Source organism: Numida meleagris, chromosome 1, assembly GCF_002078875.1.
Source record: "Numida meleagris isolate 19003 breed g44 Domestic line chromosome 1, NumMel1.0, whole genome shotgun sequence".
NCBI classification, from domain to species: domain Eukaryota; kingdom Metazoa; phylum Chordata; class Aves; order Galliformes; family Numididae; genus Numida; species Numida meleagris.
The window spans coordinates 10874739-10893668 of record NC_034409.1 but is presented as its reverse complement, the minus strand read 5'-3'; the positions used below and the strand labels follow the sequence as shown (position 1 = coordinate 10893668).

General features: G+C 38.0%; 1 protein-coding gene across 1 annotated transcript in view; it reads right to left on the bottom strand.

The window, feature by feature from the left end:
• SEMA3C (semaphorin 3C) overlaps positions 1-18930 on the bottom strand; it is a 123630-nt gene that overhangs the window by 5488 nt on the left and 99212 nt on the right. Inside the window, exons 13-17 of the mRNA XM_021384467.1 lie at positions 9935-10023; positions 7784-7825; positions 6367-6524; positions 3426-3493; positions 215-345 (exon numbers count right to left, since the gene is read on the bottom strand). Coding sequence (XP_021240142.1) covers positions 215-345; positions 3426-3493; positions 6367-6524; positions 7784-7825; positions 9935-10023 — 488 coding nt within the window. The remainder of the gene's footprint in view (positions 1-214; positions 346-3425; positions 3494-6366; positions 6525-7783; positions 7826-9934; positions 10024-18930) is intronic.

The window sequence follows — 18930 nt, the reverse complement described above, 5'->3', positions numbered from 1 at the left end:
GATTGGAGCTGGTGGAGCCGAGAAGTGAAATGCCTTTCTGCCACACTGAAGACTCTGGCTTGATTTATACAAGTAAAGGGCTACCTGGTGTTCTGCACCCACACAAATTCTGCAGCTTCAGTGTCTTAACAAAACCACAAATGCCATCTTGCCTCAGTCTGGGATAGGGGTGCTGGCTGAGGTCCCTTCCAGAGCTATTGTTGACATTACTCACCTCTTTCCTTCTGTCATTGTCTTTCTGTAGCAGCCATTTGATAGAAGCCTGGGGAGATTTGGGTGTACATTCAAGAAACGTGGTGTTGTTTTTCACTCCATATTGGACTGTTTCTGCTGCATTTCTGTATGCTAGAAAGTAAAAGAAGACAGGTCAGGCTACTGTAAATGTTGGTGTTGTACAGAAAACAAATAACTGTGTAGTGCTATTTGAAGTACAGTCAACTGAAGTATATCTAATCCTGATATTAGCAGATAATATGTACATAATGGTATAGAATTTTCAAAGAAAAGAAATAAAATGTAACAAAGAAAAGCCAGTTCCAAATACTGGTGTTATCACTTGGATATGATCTCCTTTGAGAAAGTAGGATACCTAAGGGTAGGTAGGCAAATGCATGCCCAGACACTTCCACTGAGTGGAGTTCTGCCTGGAAATCGCTGTTTCCTGGTGGGATAACTGAGCCTGGGGATATTCTTCCCTGAAATTACCTCATTCTCTATTAAAACAAAACCACCTCTTTGGAACTGCCCAATGTAGAACAAAGTATTTGATATACTACTTCACACTTCACAGTTTGGAAGTAAGGGTAATATTATAGGTATGATTCAAAAATACATCATGACATAAGGACGGTTCCATCCATTTCAATGGTCATGCAGTATCACAGGGAGGCAAGAGAGGGCAGCCTTGACTCCCAATCACCCTACTCTCTAAACTAGCAAGAAAAAGGACCTGGCTCTAAATCTAAAATTCAGTGAATGGTTAGGCCATCAACAGAGGCCAGGAAAGATATATAGCACTCCAGCAACATGTGGGCAAGTGCTGAGTGTATGTCATCAGTTAGACTTGCCGTGGCCCTTTATAGTCTCAATAGGTGGCAGTTACTGAGAGGAACTTTTAGATGTCCATTACCTGCCACAAATTATAATAGTTGACCTGAAAAAAAATACACTTCAGATTTAAAAGCTTACTACATATATAAAATAAAAATTCTTAATTATTTATTTTCACAAAGGACTAGTAATCATACTATATTTTTGCACAGTCCTAAAACTGGTCCTCCTCAGAAGATATTTTATCTCCCATTCTTCTCAGGACTTTGCCCAGCTTTAGTCCTTGCAAGTTCTCAGCACATTTATGAGGTTGAGCCAAAATCAACTGCAATTTTTTAGCAGAATAATGTAGATGTATTTTGCATTCAAAGACCATAAACTAGCAAAGAGCTTGGCTGTCCTGTCCGTAGCTGTGAAACACGGAGGGAATCAGAATTGTAGCACTTTTTTTTTTTTTTTTTGTACACTGTGGCTTGATATATCACATAAATGCATTTTTTTAACACTAGTTAAGTGTTCAGTACTTATCTAACTTCTTCACTAGTCCATCCTACTACCACTTACACATAATAATAAGAAGAGTGACAGAATAAAAATGAATTTCTCTAATGGCCATAAACACTAACACAAGTATAAAAAAAGTAGAAGCATTTAACAGAACATTTGAAAAGCACTATTACAAACCCTTCAGTTCTTAATGATCTCTTAAAAAATAGCAATATGCTAAAAATATTGGTTTTGGTCTAAGGCATGCAACCTGTCACATTTGAAATCTGAGTTTCAAGTCTATTGTTCCTTACAAACTTGGAAGATTGCTTGTTGCCCTCCAACTCTCTGCTCTTTTGTCCTTTGGGCAGATTTCAATTTTCTCCCTACACAGTAGTTTTGCTATAAGTAGCTTGAATTATATTTTGAAAGAGTCCATGCTGCTGTTCCTTTTTCTTTTTTATTCCCCCAGGGACGGCGGTGTCATCTATCTACACCGCTGTCACCAAAACATCCCTTAAAATTGCTAAAACATATAAATCTATAAATGTATCAAAACTAAGAAAAATGTCTTGAAAACAAGATTCTTGTGTCACGAGAATGTCAAGGTTTAAATGTTTGTTTCCCTCAGCCCACAAAGCAGACAGCTGACATTCTCACATTTTCCACATCGAAAGAAGAGCCACCTGTCCCTGGGACAGACAGTGGGTGGGTGGTCACTGCACACGACCACGAGGTAGGACACGCAGATCAAGTTTCTTCATGGTTCAGAGCCTGAGCTTTAATATGAATGCCTCAGAGCTCAGGTGCATAATCTAATGGTGGGGCGAAGCTGATCATGTTTGTGATTAACTTGTTTAAGCCATCTAGCTTCATATAAATGACCTAACACTGAGTCATGGGGAATGATACACTGGCACTGTGGGCTGGCAGCCAGAGCACAATTAGCCACATTTGTGCTGAGGATTCTATGCTTGACTTACTCCTGTAAGAGACCACAAGAGTAAGCAGGAGACTCTTGTGGGACTCAGAAAGAAAAAAGCAAAACAAAATTTTATGCGACTGAACCTTTGACATGTAACTCTTCAAGCATTCTTCTCTCATTCAATCAAAAATTCAATCAACAATTTACAGTGAGATCTATTATTTCATCTCCAGATGGCACAGTTGAGAACACACTTTGAAGACGCAGGCTCAGAAACTGGAACACGATTCTCTAATATGCATCTGTGTTTTGATGTTACCACAGCCTAGCTTAGACATGCATGGGGTTAAAAAGGATTAAGCTGCCCTTATGTGTGCATCTTCTCTATGACTTTGGCCATATCTGACTGGTAACTAGTAATGTGGAGAAAGGGGCAGCTGGGAAGGCAGAGCCTTTTCTCCACTATCTGCACTGTGCCAGCCTGGCTAAACAGTTGCATAACTAGAAATAAGGGACTTTATAAAGAGGTTTGAAGCAATTTGTTTTTCTAGGTAAAAGGTGAAAGGAATAATGACAACTCAAAGGAACCTCTTGTTTGCGGAAAGATGTGCTCCAAAAGCCAATATAACCTCAAATTCTATTCTACTCTAAATGTTCAGGTCTAAGCCTTAATCACATAAAGAAAATTTAATAAAGACTTAAAGGACTTAGAACAGAACTCAAATTCACTATACCTGTTTCTAGTCAATACTATTAGCTTCTTATTTCACGTATGTTGAACTCTACATTTCATGGGTCACCATTTTATCACATTTATGCAGGATTCATATAATTGCAAAGAAAGACTCAGACTTGGAAAATAATTATGCTTTACCAGTAAACCACACAGATGTAAGCTACAATGAATCATACAAGGAAAGCCATGCATTCTTTATATAGCAATAGAATCTCTAAATTACAGTACCTTTCAGGTTGAAACCTCGGCACTGAGTCAGAGGGTTTCCATGTCTCACGTCTTGCCTACGACTCCTCCTAAAATATTTTAAAACACAAATTGTTATTCCAAAACAGCTACTCTTTAAATAAACACTTTTTTTTTAACCTGATCAGCTATCAGGTATAGTTCATGACCTACTTTGAGGTTGCTTTTCTGCTGCCAGGCATGCTAGAGAGAAGATACTGTTTAAGTGAATAACTAGTTTGCTGAATTTTTTAACACAATTGTTCTTTCGGTAGGCAAAGCAGTTTTGCAATGAAAGCATAGGGGTGAAAGGGTGATGCATAAGGTAGACATAGGTTTTGTGTTGCAAGACCTAACATTCATAGACAGACTTCTTAGATTCAAATGGTCTTCAAATAGGCAAGCAGTTTAGAATGAGATATAAAAGAGTCACAGAGCTCATATGTAATGCACCAACAGAAAATCACGATGCAGGACATGTTCCCTACTTGATTTTGAGAGGTGGCTTATTTTTGGTGCCTGTAGCCAAGTTGAGAGCAGAGAGGCACAAGTATTCAGACTGGTGAAGAGCTCAGATTCAGTTCTGTCCTTTACTTGAGGGTATATAACTTTCTTTCTTTCCAAAAGATACTCAAACTCACCAAGCCTTAAAATACTTCAAAACGAGACTTTATTATACTATTTGGATGACAGATTCAAAACCATGTATGTAATTTAGGAGTTTACTGGGACTGGAACTGGGAATACCAGCATTTTAGCCCTCTGTGTCTAGGAGGTCACTGCTCACAGAATTCAGTGCATGAAGACCTGGAACCTGAATTTTTATTCTTAGCATATATTACTTTTTTTTTTTTAACTGAATATTCCATACATTAGTTCAACATTTATCAAGTTCAGTGAAAAAATATATTGCCAGTAGATACCGTTGCAAAGGGATGGAATATGTAACTACAATACTTTGAACTATGCACTAATAACTTATGAATAAGAAACCATAAAAAGCCCCTGGGGCTGCAGCATTGCTGAGTGAAGGGTGATGCCTCTTTGGTCATACTATACTAGGTACTGCACGAACAGTGAGAGACAGCCCTTATAATCCTTCATCACCTGATCCTTCACTGGATAGTTTTAAAAGGCAACATTTGAAAGTTGATCTTTCAAAGAAGTAATTTCTGACATTCCAAGTATATTTTTGATGGTAAACATTAAAAACATGTGATTGTGCCTTAGGATCTTAACCTGTGTGAACTGTATGTGTAAGTCAGAGGAGACAATGAAGAATTTCTCAGTGAATTTCAGGATGCCTGTTGCTACAATGAGTTGCTCCACTCCATCAGCAATAGCATGCTTGTTGCATTAAGCAGTTCTGAGGATCTAAACTTTAACTCTGGTATTTATCAAAAGAAGTTTGAGAAGGTGGTGTTTAGAAAATGAAGATATTCCCAGGTAAATCAATTTAGGTGAGGAACAGAGAGAGGATGTCAAAAGACTCAAATGAGCAAATGTGCCCAGCAGAAAGATATTACTGTCTAAACTATGGGGTTTGGCTCTAACTACCATCGTTTTCTCCTTTATAATCTCTCCTGTTATTTAACAGGACCACTCACTTCCTTCACATGTGAAAAACAGATTATTTCTTCCTTACCATTCTAGGTGGTTATTTTCATTTGATATAAAAAGCAAACTGCACATAAAATGTCAACCAGAAAGAAAGCCCCAGTGGAAATAACCCTGGGTGTATACGTGGAGATGAAAAGGAATCCACTGGAAACTGTAGAGACCACGTATACCTGACTGCTCATTATCTTTCAGTTAGTGTAGGAGTTAGGTGGCCTGAGACTTGGGGATTTTTTTTTTCTTTCCTCCCCTCTGTCTTCTGACCTTTGCTCCATGGAAGAAAACAATCAATTTGCAGACTGCTTGAATATGCTAAGTGAAAGCTGTATAAAGCCCAGGTATTGTACTGTATCTTTTACAGCTATAGCCATGCTGGGCTTTGTCTTTTTATCTGAAATTAGGAATTATTCAAGAATACAGAATTTATTCTTATTATTCTTATTCTTATTTATTCTTATTATTCAAGAATATTTAAGCCATCTTTAATCCCTAGGAGTGGCATTGTTATCAGCTAGTTGGGTCACTGGAGCAGGCCAGGTTCAAGGAGTGAGCATAGTGGCACGCCCAGGGTAAAGCTCTGGCATGTAACTGAAAGGTTTGTCTCCTCCGCAGTAACACTTTATTGTACATTCAGTAGCTTTGTTTGTATATGAAGTGGAATCTTAGCAATACATGAGCTCACTACAGCCCCCTGCTATTAAACATTTCCCTAGGGAGGCGGAAAGAGGCTCCTGTTTTGCATAAGAATTATGAGACAGACTATTAGCTCTGTTGTAAATTAAAGAGCAATTGCTCATCTTGCCTGGATTAATAAATTTCATGTCAAAAACCCCAAATCTGCAAGCGCTACATGGAAGTCACATTTGCCTGAAATTTCCGTGGAAATAATTCTTCTCATTTAGGAGCAGGTGAGGAACAAAAAAATAAATGACTTTATTCGTCAAACAACCTCAGTGATATTTGGCTGCATTTAGGGCTATCTTAATTATATCTATAGTGAGCAACTGAATTTTAACAAAGGGAATAAATGTTTCACTGATTTTTTTTTTTTTTGGTGTATGAGACATACGGATTAATATTTATGATTATGAATAGGGTGTTGTTTTTTTTTCCCATCTGTTGCTTTAAATATGAAAAGGCAAGCTCTTTTAGCATACAGTCCTAGGTGATGAACAATACTGAGTACCTCAGCTAAAGAGGTGTTATTTGTATGTGCTCCTGAAAGGAACGACACTCCACTGCTGTATCTCATTACAAGGCTCCAAACTACATAGCAGAGCAAAAGCTTTATTCCTGCATTCCTGGCGGACTTCACAGAGCCACTCACCTTTTCCCTGTGGGATAGAACCTGGAGCAGGAGTTGCCATCCCAGGCGCAGTACGGGTCCCGGGCGAGGCAGCAGTCAGCACAGGCGGTCCCATAGATGTGGCAGCGGTGCAAGGGGACCTGCGTGACCCCTTCCTCTGAGCTCACATACAGCTGTTGCTGTAGGAGGAAATGGAAAGATTCATTTTAGATGAGGAGGAGCTTCAGCCAAGACTCAGCTCACACACCTAAAAACCATTCAACTAATTTTGGAATTAAAACAAGACAAAGAGAGGAGCCACTAATACATGTAAAGCCAAGAAAAACAGACATCTCTCGGGTGAACAGGTCTATAATATTTCCATCTTCCTGTTAGAAAACACTTAGAACTACTTAGAATGTTAATGTTTTTTGGAAATTGAGTGTCACTGTTCCATGCTGGAGCAGGCAGGTTGAGTTAATTTTGCTCAGATTTGAGAACTTGGTTCTTATTCACTGAGGATTATTGGCTCATGCCTTTGAACTACGTATTTTCTCTGCTTATAGTCACATTAATAAATATTATGCAGAGTTCCTAGTTGGATTCTCCAATGCATAGATTTCCAAGACATAAATCCTAGAGATTATGCTGGGCTTAGAGCCAGGTTTTGATAGCCTTAGATACCTGGAAAAATTAGCCAACAGAACTTTTATAATAAATGATAACTTTTGCAAGGGAAGTTAAAACTGAAGCACTAGAATCTGGGCCAAAGTATCACTTTTACCCAGAAACTATTAATCCATTATTCCTTAAATATAAATTAATATTTAATACAAAATCTAGAAACTTCCCTGATCTTTTGGTCATAAAGCTAATAAATTTCACTGAATTTAATTCAGTGATGAGTGAGGAGTATTTACTTCTTCATTGTTTAGTGAAATATTGAGCAACACATTGCTTTGAAAATCATGGAATGACTATTTTTACTTTGGGTGTTTGACATTTCATTAGCTATCCTCACAGTTATTTTCATCACTCCTATTTCCACCATTACTAGTAATGAACAGACATGTACAATTTCTCCATAGATCCAACATTACATTTTTTGTATACACCACACTTCCAAAGGAAAATTTCTGTTTAGGACTTCAGTAAAATGAGGAGTACAATTGCCATCTTTTAGTACTTATTTTTCTTATTTGCCTTTTTTTTTTTTTGCATTTTTTTAAAGATACTGTAAGTGGTTTAGAAATCATAAATAATTAATATAAATTGTTTTATCCTACTGGCTCTTGGGAAGATGAAGAACTCATGTCAGATCCTGTCATGTTTCTCCACATTAATTACAGCAAATGTTTTGCCTATATTTACTATGATGAATTACAATTGATCTTTTAACATCTTAAGTCAATTTGTTTCTCAGTTAATAATATTAAGCAAACATTTCTCTTCTCCTTACCTTTTTAGATGAAATCTTCATTGTTGTTATAGGAGAATTACTCTGAAAGACAAAATTTCAAACCACGTTTACAAAGACTCTCATTAATGCACTCGCAAAACTAATATTTAAAGCTCAATAAAATCTGAGTCATATCTAACAAAACTTTAACCTTCCACATCTTGGAAAAGCATCACTCCTAGTACTCTTTTGCTATTTTCACAACTAAACAAATTTCATAAATACAATTGATGTGTCAGTAAATGCACTAGCTGAGCTCAATGGCATTATTATTCATTATGTGCATTGATTTTTGTACACTACTAATTAACCTGCATTTGTGTTAGTTCAGCAATACAGGGGCAATGTGTTTTGAAGCCATTATTCTCACTTTGCAATGAAAAACTTTCGTTTTTCAAAATTGATGACACAGAAAAATCATGCAATATTTACTACACAACTCTTAAGAATATGCCATATTTCTCCTACACATTATCTACAGTGCATACAGCTTGGCTAACATCCAACACACACTTTCAGATTATCGATGATAAGAATATTAAAAATGGCATGCGTGTTACTGAATGTTTTGTTCCCAGAGACAGTACGGTATACTACTGTGTGTCATCACTGGAGTCTGTTATTGTCTGTGTCCAAACCAAATCTTAAAGAGCTGGAAAAGGAATTATCTCGTTCATTGCCTTAAGCAAGTGAAGCAATTCATTATTCTCATCCAAACAAGTGATTAAAATGATGGTAATAAAAATGTTTAGCATTTTTTGAAGATTTAGCAATTGCTCAGTCACAAAGGAAAGCCGCACTGGTGGGCCAGGATTAACTGCAGTGGACTACAGGCAAAGTGGGAAGGCCAGGACTAGAAAATCTGGCTGTGAATCATGTGAATTGGCAAAGATATGAAGGAGTGTAGAGCTGCTCTGCAGTATTTTATGACTGAACTGTCTGGAGATTCAAGTTCCAGTGCAACACTGGATCTGATGCCACATCTTGCTTATGTTCTGGAAGCTGTGCTTTGCTTACTCTCCATATTTACTAGCACAAAGCCAGTGATCTCATTCCCCTCTCTTGGAGGGACTCATTAAAACACTGCCATGCTGCCCGCATAGACTGCAACTGCAGTAGTTGTGGTATTGTGACTTTGAAGGTTTGGGACAAAAAGGTCTGAGCACAGACACCCAGAAATGAGGCTTAGAATCAAGATTCCTCCCATCCCACCTATCAACTTTCTGTAAACTGAAGAAGTAATAATTGGACAAATGACACTCTAAGAAGTGTTACTCACATACATCTTTTTCAAAGGGAGGTTTTCAACAAAAGCCTAGGAGAGCTAATTATGCTTTTCTGAAGGTTGACACAGAAAGTATTCCTTTTCTTAGGGAAACAGCTATCATTGCATGTCTAGATTAAAAGCTTACATTTTTGTTTTTGTATCCTCTCAGTGAAATTGAAGAAAAGCCCATGACAAAACCCTTAGTTAAGTTTATAGATGCATAACACCATTTGCCCTGAAGCTACTTATTTTAAAGAAAATCCCATTCAAAAATTTGAAGGGGAATCTTCAACGTGAGGATGAATGTTTTCTTTCGATTATTACGAGCTGCTACATGCCAGAGTGACTGACAGAGGCTACTCCTTTGTTTCTCCCTGTAGATGTCTGTGTTTCGTTTTGGTTTATGTTGTGTTAATCTTGTTGCTTTTTTGACTCCAGAAGCTTTGAAGATTTGTAGCTGAGGAAAAACACTAGTTTCCTTCAGTTCTGCAGCCCAGAATTACCAAGATTATCAGATAATTAAAGAAGTATCTTAGATTTCATCAGTAAATACTGATAGTCTCAATATGTCATGCCAATGACAAAAGTTGCCTTCCAGAAGCCTCTATAACATAACCTCATAAAAACGTGATTATCAAAATCCTTCTATCTAGTATGACAACATGAAAAATAAGCAACTTATGTACAGGTAAAAAAAGGATTTAAGCCTAGCTACAGTCATCATTCAGACATTTTATTTTGCTCTTTGGGTGGGTATCAAGCTGACAGTAGGCACATTTACTTGATCTTTTATCAAGTCACAGTTGCCCTTGCCAAAGTCTTTTAGAACAAAGTGTTTGTGCGAACATACACATTGGAAGAGAAAATGTAGGAGCAAGCCAAACCTGAAAAACCTCCAGCTCTTCTAAAATGAGTTCTCCACTTGCAGAGAAATTGGTGGGTAAGACAACAACTTTTTGTACAGTTCCTTGGTCTGGAAAAGATGAGAAAAAATCAGAACATGTTAGAGAAAAAAAAAAAGAAAAGATGAAACATTATCAACTATGAAAAGAAACCATCAAATCCAGCACTATGACATAGAGAAAGGTATTAAAAAAATAATATGGGGTGAGAAAGCACTATGAGATGATCCCCTCACATGTCACAGACTGTGGATAACTTACATGACTATAAACAGTATTATTCTTATATATGAACTTCAAGAAGTCATGTTAAGATTGGAGTAAGTACCATCATTGTTACCATTCTACCTGAAAAGATCAATCAAAATCAGTAATGATCTTGCAGTAGAAACAGAGCAATAAGTGAAGGAAAGCTACTGTATAATTGTAGTGTATTCATACTCAGGAATAATATGAAATGACAACTGATGACAGGAAAGGTAAATCTTCCAAACAATAACCTAATCTACTTCTAAAAATAATAAGTGGAAAGATTTTTTTTCCAGGAAAGTCAAGCAATATTTAACCCCTTAATATATTAGTAGGAGCTATTGCTTTGGTCCACGTGGAAAAAGAAAAAGAAAGGCAAGGAGAAGACACCATAGTGACTCATTGATAGTTGCCATGTCAAAATACAATCAAGCCCCTCAGGTTGAAGAAGTAAGTAAGAAGCAAAAATGATGTGTCAGTGGTGGTGTTTCTGTGGGTATATACCATGAGTAACAAAATTAGTGATTTAGTGTACTTATGTGGAAAGAACATACGAAATGGAGGGGTCATTCCATGGGGGTTCATAAAGGCTCAGACATCCATATTTCTGATGTGGCAGAAAAGGAAGACTGTGGAGAATCAGAAGGATCGGTATAGGGACATTTACTGAAGGAGCAGAACACAAAAGATCCCTCTCATCTGAAAGGCCTGGAAATTTGTCTGAGTACAATAAATTTATTTGTTCAGTATTGATTCTGATGAATGGAAACACATGCTATAGATTTTGTTTGGCCTTCAAAAGTTTTATGAGCGGTATAGACTTTTGCGGTTAGTAAAACATGAGTACAGCACAAAATAGGTAAGTATCTACGTGTATTTTTATGAATTTGTGACTGAGGAAAGGAAATCTCAGTTTCCTGTTTGGCAATTCATGATGGAGACTATGTAAACTAAAAAAGTGCAATTTTGCCTTTGCTTTTAAGGGCAGTGACTAAATTCCATAGCTGGAACTCCAGGGCAAGTTGGTTGCAGTAAATAATTTACATCTTTTTATTTCCCAGGAGGAATATAGCAAATAACTGCATTTTATTTTAAAAATTAAGGTTTATGGCCAGAATATTGGCATGTAATGACCTGACCTCACATGCAGAACACTGCAATATGTTGCCATTTAAAGCAAAAAATGAAAAGAGAAATTGAAAGCTGACAAGACTTAAAAATCTGTAGCTATCAATTGTGCATGCTCAGGGCACATTAGACATGAATTTTTCATGAAAATTTTCTATGGAGAACATTTATTCTCATTACACAATGGCGCGATAAACCAGTTCCTTCCAAAGAAATATTACTGAAACTAAATCTCTTGATAGCACAGCTGTGGTCTAGACTGGGTGCCAGTATTAGCAAAACTATGGGAACCTGAGAGAGATTTACAAACTGCCATGACACACCGAAGCTTTAAACTGCTTCAGATGCATCCCTCACTACAGCTAAGGAGAAGCACATGTGTGTGTGCATGTGTATATTTCTGCTAAAGAGAATAACTCACTCACAAATATACACAGCTAAGGTCTAGTCTATCTCCATTTTTTGCATCCCTTTATCAATGTCAGATATTAAACTATACAATCTAGAACACTGCATCAGAAGTGCAGGAAGGAGTTGCAGCATTGTGTGATTTTTTTCATCAGTCTGCAAAGTGTCAGCTACCTGTGACCCTGACTTACAGGATATGAAGCTTGTTGACAGTGACCCTACCTGCAAAGGAATGTGAAGCTGAGCTTCCAAAGAACTGAAGAACCGGTTTGTTTCAGTGATCCATTAGCGCATGTCACACATTTAAAATTCTTAAATTGTCTTTGGTCTTCAAACATTGCTCGAAACTGAAATCAGAACCTGAGGGGAGATTTTATCCAGGGCACTGGGAGAAAATACTGATAATGCCTGACGCCAAGCCCATGTGTCCTAATAACCTTTCCCATTTAAAAACTGCGTTCCTATCTACCTTTTTGTCACAGCCTAGCAAAATACACAGAGTTAAGGACTGTTTACCTTACAGCTCATTCCCTTTAACTCAATATTTTACTATTCCCTTTGACTCATTATTGTACCATTAGGGACAGATCCTTGCAGAAAGATATGCTCCATTGTTTTAAAGCAATTAGTAAAGTTAATGCAACATTTAGAATAAATCTTCCTGTTAGGGAAAGTAGGCAATAGAAAGTCATTTGTTAAATAAAACCACTTAGAGCAGGGAATTCCAACAGCCTGTACATATAAATATAGATACTTCCAATAATGCTTGTAGGCCATAACTCTCCACTTCTTCTGAAAATAGTCTTTCTACTGTTGCTTAGCCTGTTCCTTAATAGATGAAAAGCAAATATTTGTACTTAGAAAACACTTCTTATTCTTTCCTCAGTAGTACTGAAGTCTCCATTGTAAGCACAGTAGCTGCCATCAGTCATTTCTATGTGTTCATGTCAGAATGCTTATGGCACATCTGAGTTTTTTTGAAAATTGTATTTGCTTATTTTCTTTAACAGCAAGGCAGCAAACTAAATTCCTGGGTCAGAAGGAAAGTTGGAAAGGATGTAGTACTGTGCACTGCAGGAAATGTATGCAAAATAGCAATGTCTGAGCTGTTTTCCAGTGTATTTCAAAACAGGTAATCTTTTGTGTTGTGAGCCAGCTATGAGATCATTGAATTAGTCACATTTTTTCAGGTCTAGTCACAGTATGAAATTTAAGCTAATTCTGTGAATATCATAAAAGTGAATGAGACTATTTCCTCCTCTGTTTACTTTCTACTTCCAGAAATCCCCTTGAAAGCAGTTCTATATTGTTATGATTTCACACAGTTGTGAAAAAAGCTACTGTGTCTACAGAACGTAAACCCACTGCTAGAATGTTCCAGGTGAAGTGACAGATTTATGCTTGCTGTTGCCCTGACTTTTCACCAGGAACTGCTTGTAATCTCGCTTCATCCCAGGCCTGGGAGTGGAGGGCAGACGGACGTCTGGAGGAATCTCTTGAGCTGACAGCAAGATGACAGGGACGACTCATAATGACTGTTTTTCTGTTTCAGACCTGCTTGAGCAACTGCAGTCTCCAAGCTCCATGTGAAAGACCATGTCACTGAGAACACATTCCCGCCTGAGAGGACTGATAAAGAGGGAATGGCAAGGGAGGAAAGCACTGATGTCCCATAGGCTAACAGATGAAGTAGAGAGGATGCAGAGTGGGAAATAAATTGAGAAGGAAGGCAGCACCCAAGAAAGGAAAAAGGAGAGAAAAATAATTATAACATCAACAATGATAGTAAAGCTAAAAGAATAAAAACTCCCTTGAAATGCAAAGCATAATTTAAGGCTTGTATTAATCAGCTGGGCTTCTTTAATACTAGTGCCTCATAACAACACCAGTTCCTGGTCTGACTGACCATGGGCAATAGAAAAGGCAAAGCTTAGTGATCAGTGATGACAAATATGCAGGTATTTGGATGGAATCTGCATTCCAGAAGCTGAATCTATATGTCTGAGTTTAAATCTCATTCTCTGAATTCCTCCTCACTTTGCTTTCCCCAGTCCTAAGCGTACACTGCAGTTGTCAGTATGGTGAGCATCAGAGAGACAGGACCCAGCCACCTCTGACTCACGCTGCATGCACAAAACCAACAAAAAATCAAAAACCTGACTTGTACACATCATAAAATAATGACTGCAATGGACATCAACTTCTATTCTGGCAAGAGCCTCACAGAGAAGCCTCCTGTGTTAGCCCCGGTGTGTCAGACATCGCGGCAAACCCTTCATAAACTTTTCTCCATGTTGTACTTGTCAGACCACTGGCAGATTCATTATTTTTGGTCTCTAATCTGAGTTGAACCAGCTACAGATAGATAAAATTACTGGGAAAACAAAGAGTTGACAGAATGCTTGAAATCTCTCTCCTTGAGACAATGTTCAGTCTCAGCAAAGCACCAGAGATGGTGGCAGGTGAGCAGTGAGGCCTGAGAGACATATCCTCACACTCAGCTGTAAATCAGGGCTCTAACCACAGCCACATAACTTCACCATCTGTTGAATGGGTGCATTTTTTTTCCCCATCTCACATTGTTGCTGTGAAACTTGGTGAAATCATTTCAAGCTGCGTCAAAGAACAAAAAGTGAGGTACAAGCCACGCTTGAGGGCAAAATTTTCACATTGACCAAGTTTGGTCCAACTTCTGGAAAAACAGTGATCTTGACTGAACAAAAAATAAGAGGAAACCAAATGTGCAGGAATGTCTTCTTTACATATCTTCTTAAGAAGCTGTGAGAAAGCTCTGGATGAGTTGGTCACTAAGTGGTGTTGAATGACTCACCTTTGCATGAGCAAGGGGAGGACAGAAGCCCTGTCTGCAGTGGTTGTGTCACTGTTGTGCAACACCACCTCCCCAAGCTCGTAGACAGGAAGCTGTAGCCATTACAGCTGTGGGAGGAATGCTTGCTCTTCTGACCAGATTATTTCTCTCTCTTAGAATCTGTAGTTTATTACATAATTTTGGCTATTCTGTTACTGGAGGCTACTGTTGTCAGTAAAGTTAGGTTTTCCAAAAAAACAGTCATCATATAACACCCTGGAAACAAGTATTCTCACAATTAATTCACATCTTTAAGACTATATTACAACCTTATGCTTGGAAAGCACTTACTGCTCCAGACTGAAAACAAGTGTTGCATCAGAAAAGTTATGAAAAACATTGATCAACCTCATGCCACACCAGATGCATTTGGCCCACATTAATCATCTGAATAAGCCACACTGAAACCTGAAGAGTTTCATGACAATCACTTAGATCACTTCACACAAAAACGTATCCTATATTGATTGCAAGGAGCTGAAAAAAATCCTAGCAGTGCCCATGTCTGCTTAATGTATCCAAGTTTGACCCAGACATTTAAATACTTTCGTAACACCGTGAGCAATAAAAGAACCGACATGCACAATCTCTTGGTTTTGCAGTCTGTGTGGACTTTGACTGAAGGCTTTCATACTGCAAGCAGTAGGTGGCATGCTTAAAAAATAAATATTAATCTCAGGAAAATGTCCTCACGCTGTTTTACTGCTGTTCTTAAAACTCAAATGCAAAACAATCTACCAAGGGATAAACTAGGAAAACATTGTACTCTTGAATTCTTTACATAAAATTGGGCAGTCTAAAGTGAAATTCTAGTGTGAATCAAAAACTACAAGATTGAATTGTGGGCTACCATACAAATGGGATAAATGAAGCATAATAACTGAATATGTTATTATTCATCACATAGGAAAAAAGCATTTTCATCACAGCTCTTGTCAAATATGCAAATAAGGGATTACATTATATCAAAGTAAATTATCCCACTGGTTTCTGGGAAGATAAGGTACACAGTACTCTTCTTGTAGTGCTGCTATTTATCTTAAAGATTTGATTCTTCTTATCCTAAGTTGGCTCAAAAGGGGGATGAAGAGACCATTTTGGGTGGACTGGAAAGTTTTCTTAAGTGGTTTGAGAGTCTTCAGGTTGAATAGTACACAAAAACAGGCGATCCTTATCATCTGAAAAGTGGGTGGAATGCTGCAAGTATAATAACTGTTCATGGGATTTATTTTCTTAGCTATGTAAGTGACAGAAAGAGAGAGAAAAGCAACATATTGACTCTCGGCGTGGACTGGCCCCTGCAAACTCAACATTTTTGTCCGAGGGTGCAAAGAAAACACTACATTTAGTTCACATTAATGTGAAAAAATGACACAGCTGCCTACATCCTCCCAGACCACAGCTACATCATGAAAACCACTGGAGTTCTTTGAGCTTTCTACTTCTGTTATTCCTCACTTGCATCCAGGAACTGATTTATTACTGAGGCTATAGAGGAGGAAGAGAGGAAAAGCTAAACATTTTGTGCTCTGCATCTGGCAAGACATAAAACACTCCAGTTTCAAGCATGAGACAGGTCACTGACAGTGACAGACACGGCTGGCAACATCTCAGTTCAGCAGCAGTAACTCATCATCTGAGCTGAGTATAATTGTCACCAGGTGCCAAGTCCCATTGTCTCTGGCTGTGGGGCACCAGGCTCCCAAGGAAATTATCACATGAAATTCTCCTACACAGTGTGGTTTTTCCATTTGCTGGGATGAACCGATACCAAAGAAAATCCCCTCTGCATTCCTTTTGACAGTTAATATCTCTATTGTATTCTCCCGAGTCTCGCAGAAAGCAGTGAATAAAGAAAACAAGTTTATCCTCTCAGTGGCTGAAACTTGATCGCTTTTATTTAAAAGGACTGAGAAACACAGCAACTTGCACTGCATCAGTTTCTACTGAGGAAGATCTTGGAAAGTATTAGTGTCTCAGGGAGTCACTGTGCCCTACTCAGGAATAATAATGCCCACTCTCACTACCAACTGGAAGGCAGACAGCGATCCTTGTCGCTGGTGTAATGCAGAAGTTAAAAACAATGCATGTAAAATATCAAGAGCTGCAGTGTGTGTATTTTGTCCAAAGCAGATCCTGTGCTGGTACTTGGAAGAGGACTAACAAAACATAAGTACAAGCTGAGGTATGTTAATGTTTTAAATGAATCTTAGGCACCATTAAGAATGGTCAGCAGCTCACTGAAGTATAAAATGAAATGGCTTGTATTTGTATCTTGCAGAATTACTGCAGTGTTACATGCCATTATTGTGCATTTTCATGTACATTCACTCTCTTCTATGCATATTCGGTATTAACTAACATGACTACATTAAGAATCCTGGATTGGATGGAAAAGTCTAAGTCTTGTGTTTTCTACTTATCTTTAGTAGGATTTTCCTCCAATTAGCATTAGGTGTTTATAGAACATTTTAAACCAATGGTACCAGTATATAAACAATACCTAAAACATGGATTTGAAAGATCTGTTCTAGTCTGCCAAGCTATTTCTGTGGCAAAACATTCTGCTTTGGCAAGGAATACAGCTAATAGACAGGCAAAGATTCTCTTTTATTAAGACAGAGTTCTTGTGGAGTTGTATAAGAATAGCTGGGTTAATATCTATTAATGCTTCTGATATTTCCACAGTAGTGTATGTAAACTGCTTTTCTTTACCTCTGAAGGAAAGAAGAAATATGACCCTAAAGTGTCTGAAAGTTGAGAACTGCAGTAGCCTTAATAAACTGAAAAGAAAATGTTGCTATATGTTAGGGAGGGAGAAAAATGACAAGAAGAAAGACCTGACCTAATTAGCTTAAGTTGACCTTGCAAGTGTGATCAAAGGATGCTTTAAAACTCATTTAGCAACTGCCTACCAAGAAAACTAAAATGCCCAGATTAAGAATGGATGACATTTTTACTGTAATTTATTAATTAGAGATTTTTCTATCCTAACCATGTCACATAATATACCTAGTCCTCGCAGTACAGAATGTGGTAACCTGGTAGACGTGTGATGCAAGAAGGTGAGCCAAGTATTTCTGTTTTCTTATTTCCTGTCCTTGAACCACAGAACCCTGTAGGCTGGAAGTGACCTTTAGAAGTTATCCAGTGCAATACCCCTCTTGAAGCAATTACTCTAAGGTTTTCAGGGCCATGTGCTGTTGGGCTTTGAATCCTGTGAATCTCTGAAGATGAAGAATTCACAACCTCTTTGGATCCCTGTTCCAATATTTGAGCCCTCTAATGGTAAATAAATTTCCTTTCCATCTAATTTCAATGTCCCATATTCCAGCTTGTATCCTTTGCCTCTCATCTTGACAATGAAGACCCTGAGTAGAATCTTTTCCCGTTGAATAAATAAAATAGATGTAGACAGCAATGAGGTCTCCACTTTGCTTTCTCTGAATAAACCCAATTCTCTCAGCCTGTTCTCATACATCACAAGCTACAGTCCACCAAGTGATCTCAATCCATTATGTGTCGATGTTTTCCCTGTGCCAGGGAGCCCACAGCTGGATATGGTACTCGTTGAGCATCCTGCTGGCTGGATATGCTTCTGCTAATACAGTGCAGTATGCATTTAGCCTCTTTTGGCACAAGGGTACCTGCTAACTTTGATAGGTGGGGAAGTTTTTCTACGAAGACTGAAGAGACTTCCTTAAAATTCCACACCTATAGAAGCTTGACATTCTTGGAAGTGCTGTTACCACCAGCTTCCTAAATCTGTTATGTCAGTCTGGTTATTCCCAGTCTCATGTGAGTTTGCGGGCAGACATATTTTTTTTTACAAGCAGAAAAAAAACAGGACCCCAAAAATAGGTGAATCATAAAAACAATGCATGCCATCTCTGTAATCATTTTCTGATGTTTAGAGATATATTTGTTCTCCTGGAGTTCTTTACCTTTGTTCTACTTGAAAACGTCCGTAGTAAAAAAGATTAGCCTTTGCGTATATCAGCACATAATGCTCTATTAAGACAGTGGGAGTTTCACATGTGAATGAATCCTATAGTCTAGCCAGAGTTCCACTCTGCTTGTCTGCTTTAATCAAGAGAGTGTGATTCGTATCTGAGTATTTTTGAAAAATCAAATTCGATCAGTATGAGAATCACTCATGTGTTCCCAGCAGACTTCAGAAGCATAACCTCAGATTCAAATTTGATGTAGCTAAAACCAAAATGTAGGTCATATTAGAAATCATTTTAGAATACTTGGATAAAATTCTCTATCCACTGCTACTAAGAATCCAACCTCTTGTTTATCTTTCTCTCCTAAATACTTC